The sequence below is a fragment of the Dreissena polymorpha genome, chromosome 7 (genome assembly GCF_020536995.1).
Source record: "Dreissena polymorpha isolate Duluth1 chromosome 7, UMN_Dpol_1.0, whole genome shotgun sequence".
Classification (NCBI taxonomy): domain Eukaryota; kingdom Metazoa; phylum Mollusca; class Bivalvia; order Myida; family Dreissenidae; genus Dreissena; species Dreissena polymorpha.
The window spans coordinates 91,263,190-91,281,850 of record NC_068361.1 but is presented as its reverse complement, the minus strand read 5'-3'; the positions used below and the strand labels follow the sequence as shown (position 1 = coordinate 91,281,850).

The 18,661-nt window shown below is 35.1% G+C and overlaps 2 protein-coding genes across 8 annotated transcripts in view; both read right to left on the bottom strand.

Moving 5' to 3' along the window:
• Positions 1-18,661, bottom strand: part of LOC127838612 (sacsin-like) — a 162,591-nt gene that overhangs the window by 73,685 nt on the left and 70,245 nt on the right. The gene's annotated exons all lie outside the window — the stretch shown is intronic.
• Positions 673-18,661, bottom strand: part of LOC127838615 (sacsin-like) — a 52,114-nt gene continuing 34,125 nt past the window's right edge. For all 7 annotated transcript variants that reach the window (XM_052366466.1, XM_052366470.1, XM_052366465.1 and 4 more), the window contains exons 7-9: positions 10,737-18,531; positions 10,354-10,470; positions 673-8,481 (exon numbers count right to left, since the gene is read on the bottom strand). In XM_052366466.1, the coding sequence (XP_052222426.1) occupies positions 8,308-8,481; positions 10,354-10,470; positions 10,737-13,310 (2,865 nt within the window). In that variant the 5' untranslated portion in view covers positions 13,311-18,531 and the 3' untranslated portion in view covers positions 673-8,307. The remainder of the gene's footprint in view (positions 8,482-10,353; positions 10,471-10,736; positions 18,532-18,661) is intronic.

Sequence of the window (18,661 nt, the reverse complement as noted above, 5' to 3'; positions counted from 1 at the left end):
ACCGTGCATAATTACATTTGTTAATTCTTTGACTGAGGCATTAAGAGAAACCGACATTGAAATGCATTACTTTACGTTATACTAGTACTAAGTAAATGTTGATTACCGGCGTGCGTAGTCTGATAGATGATTAGGTTGGTACCAAACTAATACATACTAACTTTTGTATTTACGCATGTGTTCAGATGATGCCATTATATAACCAATCAATACTACATTTGTTAGCTAATGGAATCAAACATACAACAACAAATTAACTTTTGTTTTAGTGCAATATGTGTACGTTGGATATCAACAACGTTGGAAACAAATTATAATGAAGGTACAAACGCTGCTGACCCAGTTTATCCATCAATTGTTTTTGATAGTTAAAATGAAAGTTTCAGTAGCAATTCAAGCGACAGACGTATTATTCGTATTAATGTCGTTTTTGCTTCACAGTGTATTTCCACACGCGCCGGCAAAATTATTTGTGTCTGGTCAATAATTTCCATAAAATTATTCTATATCAACGTAGATAATACAAACCAGTACTTTCACAAGACACGAAAACTTGATTTATAAATATTGTATTACATATCCAAAAGATTCGTCCATTAGTCACCCAACAAGAACCAATAAGGTTTAATATTACTTTTTTATTTTTTTATTCTGAAAACGTTACTTCAGATGCTAGTTAAATTATATTTATTATTGCCATACATAGCTGATACCATTTCATTATAGTTATACCATATATCACAACAAAATGGAATACAAACAAATATGTGCATATAAATATGAACATAAGTACAGACCAAATATGCAATAAAACAAGATGGCCATAGGCCCTAAGGAGTTCACCTGAGACCCTAAGGAACTTAAATATTCTGACAAGGTTGAGCTGAAGATAGTGTTAATACTTGCAAACATAACTTTTTTCGGAGAATTTTTATTTTTCGACTGGGATATAAGCTCTATGGGATATGAACTATAGAATATAAAGATTCTTTCTTAAATGTAACGTTGTGACGTATTTTTGAACTCACAAGTCCCAGTATTAACCTCAGCCGAAATTTCATTGGGCAAATGTTCTGACAAAGTTAAATGAAGATTGGCCGATTAATGTTGTCATTTTAGCGTTTACAAGGTTTCAATACATACATTTTAGGAAAACTGTCCCGCCCCATGGCAGCCATGTATATAAAGAAACCGAATTCAAAATTCAAACATATCATTAGATCAATTGAGATGACCACAGTTTCGTGATGATTGGACTGAATTGTGACTTGTAGATTGTTTACAATGTTCTACTATAGCCACAAAAGGAAAACTACCCCTCCCCCTGGCGACCATGTTTTTCAACGGACCAAAACTATTTTCCAAAACGCTGCCCAGATATCATTAAAACGCATGTTCTGACCAAGTTTCATTAGTGTGAACCATACATTTGACTTCTATAGTATCAACAAGGTTTCACTTTAACCATATGAGGAAAACTGATACGCCCCGTCATGGCAGCCATGTTTTCAACGGTCCGGGACCCTTTTCAAAAGCAAAATATACCATTGGAGCAAATGATATGACCAAAGTTTCTTGAAGATTTGACTGTAGTTGTGACTTGTAGATCTTTTAATAAGGTTAACAATAGACATATAAGGAAAACTGCCCTCCCCCGGCGGCCATGTTTGTGAAGGGACCAACACCATTTTCAAACTCGGCCCAGATAACATTAGAACAAATGTTCTGACCAAGTTACATCAAGTTTGGACCATACACTCGACTTAAGTAGTGTTTACAAAGTTTCAATCTAGCAATGTAAGGAAGAGAGCCCATTTTTGCAACGGTCCGTAACCATTTTCAAACTCGGCCAAGATATAATTTGAACAAATGGTCCTACCAAGTTTCATGAAGACCTGACTTAAATGTGACTTCTACATAGTTCTCAATGTTTTACTTTAACTACTTAAGCCATATAAGGAAAACTACCTCGACCCCTGGTGGCCATAAGTTTAAAAAAAACGCAACCATATTCGAACTCTGCCAAGATATCCTTAAAAAAATGATCCTCACAAGTTTCATGAAGATTTGACAAAACATGTGACTTCAACAAGAGCTCTCAGAAGACAGCGCGCTCGACTTTTCGAGTGCTTGACAATATAACGTAAGCCATCATGGTGAAATTCTTATATTCAATAAGGTCAAGGTAATATGGTCATATTCTAACCGGAAGAGGACCGTAATTGAAACATTTTGATCTCTTTTTTTTTTAAAGAAGTGGTACATTATAGACAATGCTGAGTTCAGGTATATTTTCCACAATCTATTGAACATTTGTAAAGACATAAAACAAACTAATAACATTATATTTCAAATTTAATAGCAATAGCCTGGGTGGGATGGTTGGACAGTCTTTCAAAAATAAAACAAGAGCACTCGGGTGCCAACGCTCGGCTGCGGGTGCAGTTTTGGAAAAATGAAAGCTTGTCAGATTTTTTTTATAGAGGTCACAGTGACCTTGAACTTTGACCGAGTGACCCAAAAATGGGTGTAGCGTGTAGAACTCACCAAGGTGCATCTACATATGAAGTTTTAAAGTTGTAGGAGGAAGCACTTTGATTTTAGAGCCAATGTTCAAAAGGTTAACAAAATGTTAAGGTTTTAGCACGACGCGGACGGTGGACGTTACGACACGACCATCGGTTGATGACAATGCCTCGGGTTTTCTCCGAAAACAGCCGAGCTAATAATAAAAAATAAATATTTTTTTCCATTTTTTAAAACAAAATACGTTCTTTTAATGTATGTGTGTAGGGGGGGAGTGATGGAATAATGTGGGTGTGTGGTTGGTCATTTATTACATGATATTTCAAAAATATGAAAAAAAGAAGAAAAAATGTATTCAATGTCAAATTCAACTTGCCAGGTACAGTACCCTCATGATAGTAAGAAAGTATTTGAAGTTTGAAACCAATAGCCTTGATACTTTAGAAGTAAAATGCATCAAAACACAAAAGTTAACAAAATATTCAAAGTTACTAAGTAAAAAAAGGGCCAACATTCCGTCAAAATGCTAACCAGAGTTATGCCTCCATATGATAGCTAGTAAGTGTTGCCAGCATGAATGCCACAGCTTTGATACTTTGGGGAAAAAAGTGGACCTTAACAGAAAACTTAACCAAATTTTCAATTTTCTTAGTATAAAAAGGGACATAACTCTAAATATAATGCTGACGGAGTTATGCACCTTGACCAACACAATTGTCTTGTTGCCATAAAGAAGTATTCCAAGTTTGAGTTAATTATGTTTGATAGTGTTAAAATTATTTGACTTAATAAAAAACTTTAACCAACGGCGTCGCCGACGCCGTCGCCGGGGCGAGTAGTATAGCTCTAATTTTTCTTCGAAAAGTCGAGCTAAAAGGGTTTTACTGAAGCATCTACAGCCATATACGAACCCCACCCGGCAGCCGTGTTATTCAACGAACTTGAACCATTTTCAAACTCGGCCAATATAGTCCAAGATAAAATTTTCAAACCAAGTTTCGTAAATATTTGACAATGGTAACAGTGTTTTATTAAGCAACAATAGCCATATAAGGAAAGCTGCACCGCACATTGGCAAACTCCGAAAAGATATCTTTACAACAAGTAATCCTACCAAGGGTCATGAAGATTGGATTTAAAATATCACTGACGTCTACAGTGTCAACACGGTTTGACTATTGCTACTTAAGCCTTATAAGGAAAACTGAAGCCCTCTGGCGGCCATGTTTTTGAACGCACCGTAACCATTGTTAAACTCATCCCAGATATCTTGAGAGCAAAATGGTCTGACCAAGATTCATTAACATTAGGCTTGAAACAAGATTGCTCGAGTGTTAACAAGGTTTTACTATAGCCATATTAGGAAAACTGCCCCACACCCTGGTGGTCATGTTTTTTAACGAACCGAAACCAATTTCGAACACATTCAATATATCCTTGGGAAAACAAATGTTCTGACCATGTGTCATTAAGATTCGAAAAACATGTGGCCTCGAGAGGAAACAAGGTCAATGTTGACGAAGGAAGACTAACGACGGAAAAAAGCGATCAAACAAAAAAGCTCACCATCAGCATGTTGTGCTCAGGTAATCTGAAAAGTTATGAATTACTGCATTATACGTGAAAGCGCATGAAAACATACCTAGTATCAAATTTTGACATGTCAGCATTGATAACATTGTACAATTGATCTTACCCACTTCCTAAATTCATATTACAATAACACAAATAAAATGCAAAAAGTTAACACATTTTTTCTAACGTGTGCTATGTTTTAAAAAACATTCAATAACAATGCTTTGACATATTTTGATTTAAAGATTGGTTTTAGAATGTGTTTCTTTCTTCATTTTCTAAACCATTAATATTAATATGATATTAATTAAATCGAATATTATTATATATTTTTTAAATGTGACACATGTACAATGTTTACATTCAATCATGTTTTACATTAACTAATTAAATACAACAATAAATTACAAACCATATTGATGCATAATAAAGGCAACATAAATTACACTTACGATACCTTCGAGTTCACACCTCACAATTTCATTTACTGTTACATACAATATTACGTATTAAACAAATTTCAAAATCCTCAAGGTAACACAGATCTTGAATATGTTCGTGGTATTGCTTCAATCATGAAAAGCCAAATTATTCTAAATACTTATGTTACTAATTTTAAGCTCATTGTTGAAAGACAGACACACATATAAAACACAATGTGTTTTTGAAACACTATGTCCCCCATATATTTGACCGTTGACCTTTGACCTTGAAGGATGACCTTGACCTTTCACCCATCACAATGTGCAGCTCCATGAGATACACATGCTTGCCAAATATCAAGTTGCTATCTTCAATATTGCCAAAGTTATGGCCAATGTTAAAGTTTGACGCAAACAAACCAACAGACAGGGAAAAAACCCTGTGTCCCCCAGTATAGAAAATCATAGTAAAGGTCAAATAGGCGATGTTTCATACCAAATATCAAACAACCTGTGCAGCTTCATAGAAAATGTCTTCAACTTTTTCAAAATATACCATAGGGCCTTAATTGGAAAACTCCCGGTAGAGATCCTTTAGACGAAGTTTCATGTAGAATACCTTAGTTCTACCCTTGCTGTTTTAGAGAAGAAAAACTTTGATGTTTTTACATGATACCTTTATTTGGAAAACCCATGCCTTCCTGGTAGCAAATTGTGAATCAATGGCAATAGTATGAACAATCTCCGTAGAGATCCGTAAGACAATAGTGCATGCAAATGCAATGAAATTCTTAAAAGGTAATTCCAAGAACGTTTCTGACAATCTTTATCGTCATGGGCAAAACATAGTAGCCGAAGATGTTGTTTGAAGAATGTTGCTTACTGTGGCGATGACCTTTACAACAACAGCAAACCATGAACACGTTTTGTTCATGTGAGCGAATAAAGGAAAGATTACAATACAAACACCCAGAGTGGAGGTAAATGTGATAATCAAATACAATCCATTTGCACTATTTATGCAAATGGATTTTTTTATATAACAGTATAAAAATAACAATCTAATGATATGAAATAAATTCAAAATGGCCGAAACAATACAATTTACAAAGCTCAATGCATGTGCATATACATATCTTCAAAAATTAGTATATAATTATTTAAATTAAAAAAAATATTGAAATAAAACAAAGTTTGAAACCTTAATTAGCTGAATATACAGACATTTTCGAAATCAAACATAACCTTATATCGAAAAAAATGAATGAGCTTAACTGCTAGTTTTTTTGCATTATTTTCGATATAAACCGAACTGGTTACTTTGATATTGATACACAAATTTAAAATTATATCTTTAAATCGTCATGTGTGCATGTTTGGGGATGTTTCACAAATGTATTTAATACAAAACTTAAATAGATATACATTTTTAAAATCGGTTTATCTAAAAAAAGTCGGTATAGACAATATTGTTCATCTACTAGACCATTATGAACATATCCTCAAAAATCAAAATGATACTGCAATAACGGCACTCGTATTACCATCGTACATGCAAAGATTTAAATGTTTCCATAATTCTTTATTTACATCAACACATGGATGCAACGCAATTAACGTGTGTGCGTTTTGGTGTAAAAAAGGATACACGATCCATTTAAAACATTTATGTGAAATGATTGGTCCGTGTTTTTTAATCTTATGATACTCTTGAAAATGGTTATTAAAAGAGAGCATATTACAATAAATGCATCACACATATAAACGAATATAAATGCAATTATTCCTGCAGCAACAAAATGTATAGTTCATTTCATGACCAAACTGTCACATGCGTGACTTAATAACATACTATACTGACAGTATAATTCAGTTCGCTTATCATACATTCAGCATATTCCGTTTCCTGTTTTCATTCATCTAATACAGACAATACTATACATCCACTGCAAAATATAACATCAAATATACAGGCAAACACTCCAACTTACCAACAATAAACACAAAATATATTTCGATAAAATATCCAAACATATTTATGTCATATCAGAATTTTAAAAAAGTATGCTATTACTAAATGCTATGTACTTAATGACGTCATGATAAACACGTCAAACGTCATTAAACACTATCATTTACGCCAAATAAACATAAAACAGGCTACTGTCCTATCGTTGTGTAATATATCAACAAGCCTAGGCGTTTTTGTATGTCAAAGCCACACTTCATAACGATAGGGCAGGAACATGTTAATTTATACAGAGCAATTATCGAAACAAACGCCATCGTTATACTAACAAATTATATGTTAAAACATCAGTATAACACATCAGTATAATAACAGAAAATGATAAATAATTAAAAAAAACTGCACGCGTATAGTGTCCATGCCATAAGCAAACTAGTATTACAATCATAAAGCACGTCCACGACAATACCATTTAATAACAATTTAAATCATGGTATGCGACATTGTCCTCAATGCTTTTTGATCAAAACTATATATAAATATACGCTTTCAAAATTAAATATATATGTGTTCATTACGATCTCCGTGTATGCAATCAATACAACGAAATAGTTATTTTAAGTAGTATTTACAAAATACCATTTGATTCAGAGAACCACACACCAGAAATACACAATAGATCTACTGTACACTAATTACATTTTACATGAGAAGTGTGTGTAACATTTCATTTACCTAGGATGCATATACATGTAATGAATATCGTCTGGTAAACTTTGATGCACGAACTAAGTGAAAGCAAATGAGCGTACTTATTCGAGAGAATGATTTGAATATTTACACATATACATCAATATAAGGGACAGGCTGAAGTAATTTATCTAACATAATATTGTACATTCAAAAATCAACAGGCACATTATATACATGTAGAGTATGTGGTAATGTGGTAATTTTACTTCATTTACATTATTTACAAACAAACAGCAAAACGCCATGTAGCAAAACTGTATTAGTTAAACACTAGTTAAAAATTGCCTTTAAAATATATAAACAATCATAGCAACGCCGACATATTCAGCGTAAAAAAAAATAAATAAATAAATGTACGTTCAAATTAATATGAAGTGTTATCAAAACAAAGTTTCCTAACTATTACTGTTTTTTACATTAATGAAAACGTGGCAAACAAAAGGTGAGTAAAGTATGATAGACGTATAGCTTATTTACACATTACACGTATGTTCATTGCATATTAGTCAGCGCGTATTCTGTAGTCCAACTAGATAAGTACATTATTACCAATTCGTCATAGCAACAAAGTTATGTGTTGTCATAAAAATTAAACATGACAATTACACTTCATCGTGCATTAAAAACAAAATAAAATTCAAAATACGTTAACGTAAATTAACAATTAAATAAGGCATATATACGCAGCAACTGTTCCGTATTTGAATGTATTTACACTAAAAATTTACACTACACGCTAATATACAATATTAGTTGAAGAACTAGTCATAAAACACTCATACTGTCAGTGCACAGGTTTATGCATCATTTAAAATAGTCAAATATACTTGTATAATTAAACTTACATACGTAAACGTTTTATACGAACCATTGAAAAGCAGGTGTTAGCTCTTCATAATATTTCATCTACTATAATTTTAATCACCGCCAACTTAACGGTCATACCTTGGGCAAAGCGATACATTAAGTGAACCAATTATAAACGTTCTGCAAACCGTTTCTGAGCATCATACTCATCTAAATGCTTTAAAATTATATAATGTCATCTAATCAGTTTTTTAATTATCCACTCAATGCGTCAACCATTTCCATGATACTCTTGGCAGTGGTAACAGCAAACTCAGCCTCGTCTTTGCTGAATACATCGGAAGGAACTTGGCAACTATTAACACTGTCTGGATATCGGAGTTTAGCATAACATCCTCGAATGCGAAGCTGTTGTTCGAAAGAGTGTGCCTGAAAGGGATAACGTTATAATTTTGGTGTGGTTGTCAAAACCCCTAAAGTTAGGTGTAGGTCGTTATGCACTTCTACACACTTATCCATACTCAATGTACACTGTGTTGAAAAACTTAAGCAGCATCAAGAGAAATATTTATTGCACTGTTAATATATTTAAATATTCATTTTATAGGCCGTATTTTATTTCAAGCTGCTACGTTACAGCAAATGGTGATGCAACTGTTAAGGATGCTAAATACTTATATGCAAATCAAGATTACAATACTTATCAAATCCAGTCTATATTGCATCAGTGAATAGTATAATACAACAAGTAATATAGGACGATAAAAATTCTTTAAAAAGACGATGATTTAGAGATTCGGAATTCGATAGTTGTTATTAAAAGCTGTTTGAGTCATATTCCATGTCATCATTTTACAAAAACTTCTGAACACGTATTAAACATGTTTTTTTTTAAATTAATTTACGTTTATTTAGCAATTTATCTTTAAACCTAACATGAATTCGAAAATATTTGAATTCCAGCAAAAAATTATGAACGCTTATGCAGAGGGGGTAAACACGTGATAGTTGAGATGACGACGTCTATGCAGAGACAGAAATTTTTCGCCGTTGTATATCCTTTATTTCTTTTGTTAATTTTTTAAATAACGCTCACTTTCCATTCCAGTCATATAAGTAAAAAGATGATAAGGGTTTATAACGTATTAAAATTTGCTTTATATCTTGACTTTATTCGCCGCAAATTTTCTTAGTTGAGTTGTAATTAGGTCACCCCGCTTAGAAATTTTGCAGCGAGTAAAGTCGAGATATATAGCGAAACAAATTCTAGTAACTATCTTGCTGATATGGCTTGAAAGTGAGCGGCATTTAAAAAAATAATACAAGTAATAAAGGTCATACAACGGCGAAAAATACGTGCCTCAGCAGTGACGTCGCAATCTTGAATATCACGTGATTACCCACTCTGGTCAGATGATGCTCAACGTGAAAGGATGCTGCTCCTATCGACGGCGCTATTATTGTTATCGCTATTACATTTTCTACTGCTTGTTAGATAGTGTTTGTAATCAACGGTGCCCCAGGAGTGAAATATATTCGCCAACGTGATAATTTCACAAAAATATCCGAAGGATAAAAGTAATTGTACAGCGTCTCAATACGGTTTTGAAATTGGTGTCCTACTTTTGAGAAAAGAATGCGTATAAACTTACGATCGGATACCAAAAAAATGAGTTCAATTATTATATCAGAACGATTAGAAGTGGAATAATGTGCAAACAATAGTATTTGATTAAATTATGCCTTGGTAAAATTGTTAAGAAACGAAAAGTTTCGTCATTTTCACATTTTGTAATGTAAGCTTTTGGATGTTTAATTTCTCAATAGTTGATTACGCTTTTGAAAGGTGTTCCTTAATTTTCATAGGGTAACAGAACAAAAGATACCTCTAATTCCTTGAAGTAATTGAAGATTCATAGCATGCTACATTATAACGATTTGATTTAACTTAACATAGGCCCTATGTTTGGTGATTTGGATTTTCATCATTTTAACATATTTTTAGTCATATCTGGGTAGTCATTTATACTATTGAAATTATTACTATTTCTAAAATGAAAGCTTAACGGGTTTAAATGGTCTACCAGCAATAAGTAGGAAAATGGCTGCAGGTAATTGACAAAGTCTACCCTACAAATCAGAAGCCTGAGAAGTGGCCGAAAACACATTCTGACCTATGATCGAACCGCATCAAACGCTCTACCAACTTAACAAGCTGGTCATAAAGCGTCTTAAATAATCGAGTTCTTACCTCACAGTATTTCTTAAACTTAACCAAAAGAATCGACTTCATGCTTTTACCTCATCAGCGATGTTCTGATCCAGCCCATTTGCAATATCAACCAGACTGTGCTCTCGGATGGGACATCTATTGGCGTCTTTCAGAAACCATGCAGCTTTAAGAGCCTTCTCGCAAGCCTGTTTATACATTAAAAGAACATCCATTACCCTTGTAGAGAAAACTTAATGATATGAATGCATCTATAAGGTATGGCATTTCCAATTATCGGTGTGTAATAATTTCGAAAACATATCCAAGTTTTTAATAACACTAAAAAGAGGTGTTTACTCTATAATCTTATGAAAACACCTTGCAGTCATACACCAAACTGTTATATGCATCCATGAAGTTCATTGCTTGTAACAATTATAGTTTCATTGATGAAAAATCTGCAAATACCTACCTGATGGCAGATATAGCATATCCAGTTATACGTTTCCGGGTGTTTTTCAGTGCAATTCAAGTGCGCCTGGCCGGTGAGAAAGTCAAGCTTGGCCTGTTTGATCCACCGTTTAAATTCACCTGGGCTACACACGGGATCCCGATGTGTTTGTCTATGGGAAAAGGATCTATGTGATCGATAGTCATCTACATTGTTGTTATAGCAAGCTGCAAACACTTGCCCAGTATTATATGCTGCTGCACAGGTGTTCCAATATGTCGAAGCTCTCATGTCTGGTGCAGAGGGTTCCACGTTCATTATTAAGTTTTCACCTCTTTCAAGTCGGACAATGCAATGCCGAATGAAATTCAAAACACGTGTGGTATATTCTTCGTTTCCTAAGTTTTTATCTGGATGCCATTTCATAATAAGGCGACGGATAATACGCTTCCTGTCCTGTAAGGATAAATGTTCAAAGGCCTCTTGTAGCATGCTCATAATTCGTTCGCATGTTTCATTAAACGGCATGGATGTTACAGGCTCTGTGTCAAATACCTCAATGTCTGTAGTGGTATCTTGTTTTTGGGGAAGAAATAAATACAACCTAAAAATAGGAACTACACTTCTACCAGCATATTGAACGCCAATTCCAGAATCGACTTCATAGTTTATGCTCAGTACTGAGGTGTTTGTAGTTGAGACCTTTCTATGAACATGGGCATAAATAAAGGTGGGTTGACGTGTTTCGTCGTCTTCGTCATCGTTTCCAATTTCTAAAGCAACAAATCTATAACTATGTTCGGGAATGGGTTGAATTTGTTGAACCAAAAATGGAAAAAACTTTTCTTCCACGTATGAACCTGGTTGTGGAAAAACTGAAAGTTCATCTACAGTGCCATAGGCACGTATTTGGTGTTCATCGAGACATTCTGAAATATACTCCGGGTTGTTTCTTAAGTTTAAAAGTGAGTGAACTAGGTAACTTTCTTCTTTCTCTAGTAATCCCCGGGTACACCTTTCCACAAGTTGCCATAAACCTGCAGATTGAATACTAGCTCTGTTAAACAAATGAACACGGTGTGTCTCACCTCTCTGATAGTATAAATGAAACGCTAAACCCGTGTTGTCTCCCACCAAAGATGTGTCATCATCTCTCACTTCGTCAACGTAATACGGTTTTTCTATGCTGACTCCTGGAATAAGCTCTCCTTTGAAAACCAATAATGTCTTTAAGCCTGTAACTGCTTTAATGCGAACCTTTGACAGTGTACTTTTCAAATGTGTGTCGTCCTCTTCCTTCCAAATTATTGTATTATTTTTTCCATTTTGATGCCTCAATAACCTGCACAAACCCTCATGAAATGCTTGAGAATAAAACAAACGTTCATAGCTTAATGCATCTTCATTATTATCGTCCTCCTGCATGTCATCGGTAGAAACTATTTCCGTGACATCTTGTGAAAGAACACGTGGTTGGAGGTTTTTCGGAAGATTCATAAATGGTTCGACCGGGTCTTTCAAATCGATCTCCAACTGTTGAAATCCGATAAAGAAGTTTAACTGGCATGGTATTTCTAATTTTTTTCTGAATCCGTCATTATCGCAAACGGTTAACTCATTGGATTTCGTAAGCACTCGTTTGCAATTAGGTAGGTATAATACATTAACACCATCAAATTGAGTTGATTTGTCTTGTGCTATGGACAGAATTGCAAACATGTGCTTAATAGCAATCGACGCTTTTTCTAAAGCACCGTCATGTAGCTCATTTTCCATGAAATGTTTTTTTATTGTTGACAAAACATTAGCATATTGCCAACAACTAGCTTCCGCGGTTGCTCCCATTTTTTTGAATAAATCGAAGCAATGCCTGTATATCTCAGGGGCTTGATACAGGTAAGGTTTTATTTCCTGACCTACTGATTGTCGTAGAATAACCAACGATGCTTTAACCATTGTTTCATTTGGGATCAAAATAATCGGCGTCTCAATCAATCGACTGGGATTGATTTTATCTTGCTTCTTTAAGAGAAACTTATAAATGTTTTCCATTATTTGTTGTTTATTATTGATATTTGAATGTTTCTTTTCAAAGTCTTTTTTTAAAATGTCGCATATATTCTGACAATGACGTATAACGGAATCAACATCGGGTTCTTGTTTTATGCCAAGCAATTTACAATATTTAGTTTTTTTTGGCATATTTAACAAAAGTGGCACGCTTGTCCAACAAATATCCTCAAACTGTGAGTCACAAGATTCTTCAAAACATATAAACGCTTCAGAGGAACTGTATGGCTGACAAATTGTCGCTAGTTCAGATGAGACAGTATATGATACAACAAATTCAACGCGACTGATTTCGCTGTACGTCTTATCGCCAAACTTCTTCCCGGCTGGCCCTAAAAGATATTCCACAAGTACGTTGGACGAAGCGATCAAATCTTGTGTCATCTGCAGTGATCCTTCGTGTGCTATTCTTTTTGCAAACGCTAGCATCATATCGCCTGATGGACGTTTATTAAGTCCGACTAACTTCATAAAACACATCCAATCGTTAAAATATGATGGTAGATATAAACCAGGATCAATCATTTGTTGAAACACACAATGATTCCCGTCATAAAGTTGATTCGCACAAAAACACAATCCATTGATGTTTATGAAGGGAATTTCGCGAATCAAATTTACAAGTTGCTTTTGTTTCGAGGACAACTCTTTTGAAATTGAAAAATGTATTAAATTATCCTTGATGTATTCGAATATGTGATAGCCAATGGTGTCCCTCCATGTGCATTATATTTGGTAAAATATGCTCAATGTACATATCAATTGAACTCACATTTGAAAGTTTCAAAAAGCCGTAAATCTCCTTCAAATCTTCGTGTGGCTCTAGAAGAATTATATTTTGGTGCCCGGTCAATTCATCTAAGCCTGCACATGGGATTTCGTTTTCCAAGACAATTAACAGTCGCATTTTTATTAATACTGACAAGTAAGTTTTGGTGTACAGTTTCGTATAATGGAAGCTCCTTCAGTAGCTGCGTTGCTTCATCGCTACAAGATTGTAAGACGTCGATGTTGTTATTGAAATATCGTAAAACGCATTTTGCATCGACACGTGTTAATCCATTTTCATTTAAAGTGCGTCTGTGATAATGCAAGCACCGTAACAAATCATTCGCTTTGTATGCATATGATGTTAAGTAATTAGCTGCAAAATTTAAATCTACGTCCAAATTCAAAGGGTCTGTTAAAACAGCATTGTCTAATCGACGGCAGTTCCATCTTTTGAAGCACTTTTTTGGTGACCTCTTCGCACAGATGTGTGTCTGATAATAGTGTGTAGGACTGATTAATTGGAATTAGTTCGAAGGTATCTAAACAACGAGACTTCCTTTGAGATGGTAAAAATGACCAGTTGGAGAGAGCAGTCACATTTTCTAAAAATAATTTTTTATTAAAACGTGGTAGGATTGTATGTTTGGATACGAACGATTCTTCATAAAGGAACTTGAAGAGTCTGTAAATAGTTTGAGGCTCAACAAGTTCAAACTCATCACTTTTCCAACGTACATTTTCGTCTTTACAAAATATTTCGGGGTCGAAAGACGACGGCAACAAACTAACTAAACTCCGTACTGTGAAACGTTTAAAAATGTTTTTTGAAAACATCTCATCACTGTTTAGCAAAAACACCAAGTCTTTATGCAAAAATAAAGAAGAAGACCCTGGCATAAGGTCGCAAAACTGTGAACAAAAAACGTCTTGTAAGGTCCTGAATCGTCGAACAACGTTGTCATTTGTAAGGCAAAGTGGCAAGCCTTCAATTTCGTCCACGAATCGATCGTATTGGGAAATAAACTTTAATATAATATGGACGCCAGCTGCTGTTTCAAACACGCAATTTTCAACGCCTAAGTCAACTGTTTCAAATCTTGCCTTAAGTATTTGCATCAATACATGCGGTGTAGTACGTATGATTGACTCTTTGATTGATTTTTCTATGTCTGCAACGACAGCTTTATCAGTATCTGATACTTTGATAAACAACTTCCTTAAAATATTTTCCACAAAACGTAGCTCTTGTTTTTCCGTTTCATGACAATATGACCATTTGAAAAGTGTATTGACGACACCGCCATCAAGATTTTCAACGTCTGTAGACAAATGCACCCATTCGACCACGCGTTGGTTATGCACATTTCCAACGCTCTGTAATCCATTTACATTCTGAGAGAAAAAGGGAAAAAGACGCATACGCGTTCTGATCATCAAACGGTAAAACTCCGTTACAAAGAACGCCCATTCAGAAACCCCATCCATTTGATGTCTTGGAAAGTGACAGAAATACATTTGCAAATATTTTCGTCTTAATATTTCTTCTTGTAATTCATCCATGTGCAAGTAATCATTTAATAAGTACTTTTGGAGAAACGTCAATGCGTTTTTCAGAGCACCTGAAACTACGATAGAGAGAATAAATTCGTTCCATTTCTTTCCATAACCTTGATTCCAAAGATTTCGCCTCCCACGATCAAGCTGAAAGTGACCGTTCACGTGAAAAGGTAATCCAGTGCTGATAGGCAGGGGTAGAAAACAATACGCACATCCATTAACGGGCTGCCACGATCTGCATTTCGCACCATCTTTTGATAAAGCGGCAATGACTTGCCAGGGGTTTTCGCATAGTTTAATGGAGACACCACCAATTGGAAGTAGACCGCGTTCTGTCATTGCAGTCATTTCATCGTTTTGCTCTAAGGGAAAACACGAGCCAAACTGATTCGCAATAAGCCAAATCGTAGATTGCTTCTTCTTGTTAACGTTTATGCGCATCGTGTATTCGACGTTGATTTGATTCGACTCCAAAGATGTAGCATGTTCCTTAACCGATTCAAAAAATGAATTACGTCGCTGTTCATCTTCTTGTGTTATCTCTGATTTAACCTCATACTCACATTTATATTTTCCTTTAGAATATGTCATGACTTTTATGGTCCGTATATTTTTTGCAAAATGCAAACACTCAGGCATTGTCTTAATGAAATGTTGCAACATTAATTCAACATCCAAAGGTTTTAAACAGTTTTTACTGATCTTAGATTCTTCTTGCCTTAAAGGCAGTCGAAACATTGTGCCACAAGTATTAGTCATATATGGAAAGCCGACAACGGTGTCTGGAAATTCTTCAATCAAATCATCTACATTATAGCGCACACCAGGCTCACCACCAGTTAAATCTCTGATATGTTTTAAAAGAGGGTCAAACAAACAAACTTGACCGCGTCCTTTCAAACCAGGTCCTTTAGTGAGAAATGAGGGGATGTCAGTTATGTGGTAAACTGCATTGAACCCAATACCAAACCGACCAATCTTAAACGATTTATTTCCTTTACCCCCTATGCCCAATTCCTGAATGCCTACGAAATCGTCTTTTTTAAAACATGTGTCATTGTACACACAAAGAGCAGGCTTAAGTACTGAATCGTGTTCAAGTGTTCGCCCAACATTCTTTGATTCGAAGTACTTGATAAAATGAATTTCATGTGCCCCTGCATCATCAGCATTTTGAATGAGTTCCTTCATAATACTTTTATCACACGGATAATCTTTTAGTATTCCATTCAACCGCGTTGTTAGATCCTCCCGTTGTCCGAATGGTATGGCGTGAGTGTGCACCCTCATGATTTGAAGAACTTTCAGGGCCTGGGGCGTAATAAACTTTACCCCAAGCCTTTCTGCGGTACAGCGAGATATTTGTTCATGAACATAGCATAAACTTTCGTCATTCACGACGTTTTCAATACATTTTTGGATTATCAACATAAACACATTCCGTCAATGTAGCAAATTTTATACTAAGTTCAGATTTTGACTTTACAATCATAAATACGTTCGCATTAGCCCAAGCGGAGTCTACTTTTATTTCTGCTAATCTATCAAGAATTGACACGGCACATTTCAAATCTTTCTTAGTTTCAGCTGGACTGTAATTAGTATTTTCATGTTTTTCCTTCAAGACTTTTAAAACGCTTATAATAACAAGTTCATCCTGACAAGAGCGACACCCTAACCATTCGAAAAATGTGTGCATTAATTCCAGTTCTGGTGGAAGGAAATGCATATAAGGTTTAAGATCAATATCATCATCTTTCTTGAAGACTACCACTTTTGATGGAGATAGAAACGCATCATCAGTCCAAATAAGCCCATTACTTACTATGTCGTCTTTGACCTTTTGATTATAATCTTTCGACAGAACTTGATAGACTGTTTTGATCATGCTCATAACTTCTGGCCTCATATCGGAGGATATGGAACATTTCTGCAAATTTTGTAATTGAAGAATGATTTGGTCACTTTCAGGTGGCTCATTCCAACCGTAAAACAACGATAGTTCATTTGATTGTGTCTGAATTAGCGGCATGGAGGAACATACAAGTTCCCAAAATTGTATAGCTTTCATTTCTTGTGGAGGACATACAGGTGAAGTGATCGAAAAACATTTGAGCTGCTTTGGATATCTTATATGTAAACCACATTTGTCAGGTGAGCTGTACAAAAAGCATGACATATCTTTTATGGCTTGTCCTAAAGTTTCACCTGTGTGCACCGTCTGATAAAGAACATGTGAATTCTGTTCAAGAAATTCTTGAAGAGCTTTTGCCTTTTCGCAAATATTTTCACCTTTCTTTGATCTAGAGTCGATCGATTTAGCAACATTGTACACATCTTCTGATCGTATTTCACTCATTCCTTTTCATTCCAAGTTTGATAAACGCATTTCTGTATGGTCTAATGTCGTCTACAGCTGACGGAAAAACATCTTCGCCATGAAACAGCCTCTTCAGAAACTCGTCAAACGGATCAAAAACTTCTGACGGTTTAACACTTTGCCCCACAGTGTTCTTTATAAACGGTATTTCTGAAGCTGTGTCTATCACATTGTCGAATTTGTCAATATTCTTCAGGAAATACAATATCACATGCTTACTGTCGTTGGTAAATACGTCTAACTGGACGCCGTTTAGCTTCAATTGCATAAATGTGCATAAGGTCATGTGTGTGCACCCTAGTAATTCGGCAATTACCTCGTCGCTCTTTTTTACAAGTATGCAATGGTCAGGATATTGAATATTCACTGGGAACTGGTCTTTTTCTGATTCTCTAACAAAAAAAGTACTGCTTTGAGCGCAAACAAATGTTCCTGGCGGTCTTATAGACATAAACAATCGTAGCTGCTGTAACAAATGAAGTAAATCACCGTTTAATGGGCAAACATGGGCTAAAAAGTCAAGAAATCTAGCTCTGTTTGAGTCCGACGCTTTTTCGTTAAACACATGTATAGCTTCTTGGTCAATTATACGAGCTGTTTTTTGTAATATCTCTTTGACGTCATCGTTGGATGGAAACATGACGAAGTCCATAATCGAATCAGATAGTAACCAACTTGGTAATTGTGTGACTATTGTGATTCCGAGCAAGCGCAAGCATTTCTCAAGTTCATCATCTAGGCATTGTTCACGAATATTCGTATGAACTTTCTTGAGCAGTAAGTTGGTATTATGCAGTGGAACAAGTTTAACTTGATAGTTCGATTCAAATGATCCGGATTCTAGAACAGGAAAAATAGGTACATCTAAATACCTTTGGATTCCACGATAAGTTGTCGCATTCCAAACCTCTCTAAGCCAGTCAAGGTTTAGATTTATATTCTCGGTTATTATTAATTCTTTTCCTAAATGGGACTGAATGGTTTCCAGAAGCAACTTTTTCAAGAAATCGTCATCTATATCTTTGATCGGGTAGTTTTCTGAAATGCAAAATAACAGTAATTTCAAATATATTTACAGAATGCTAGTGCGTTGCAATAACGATACCATTACTACACATGTTTACAAACAAAACATCAATAACCCTTTTATTTTAAAACGTAAACTACT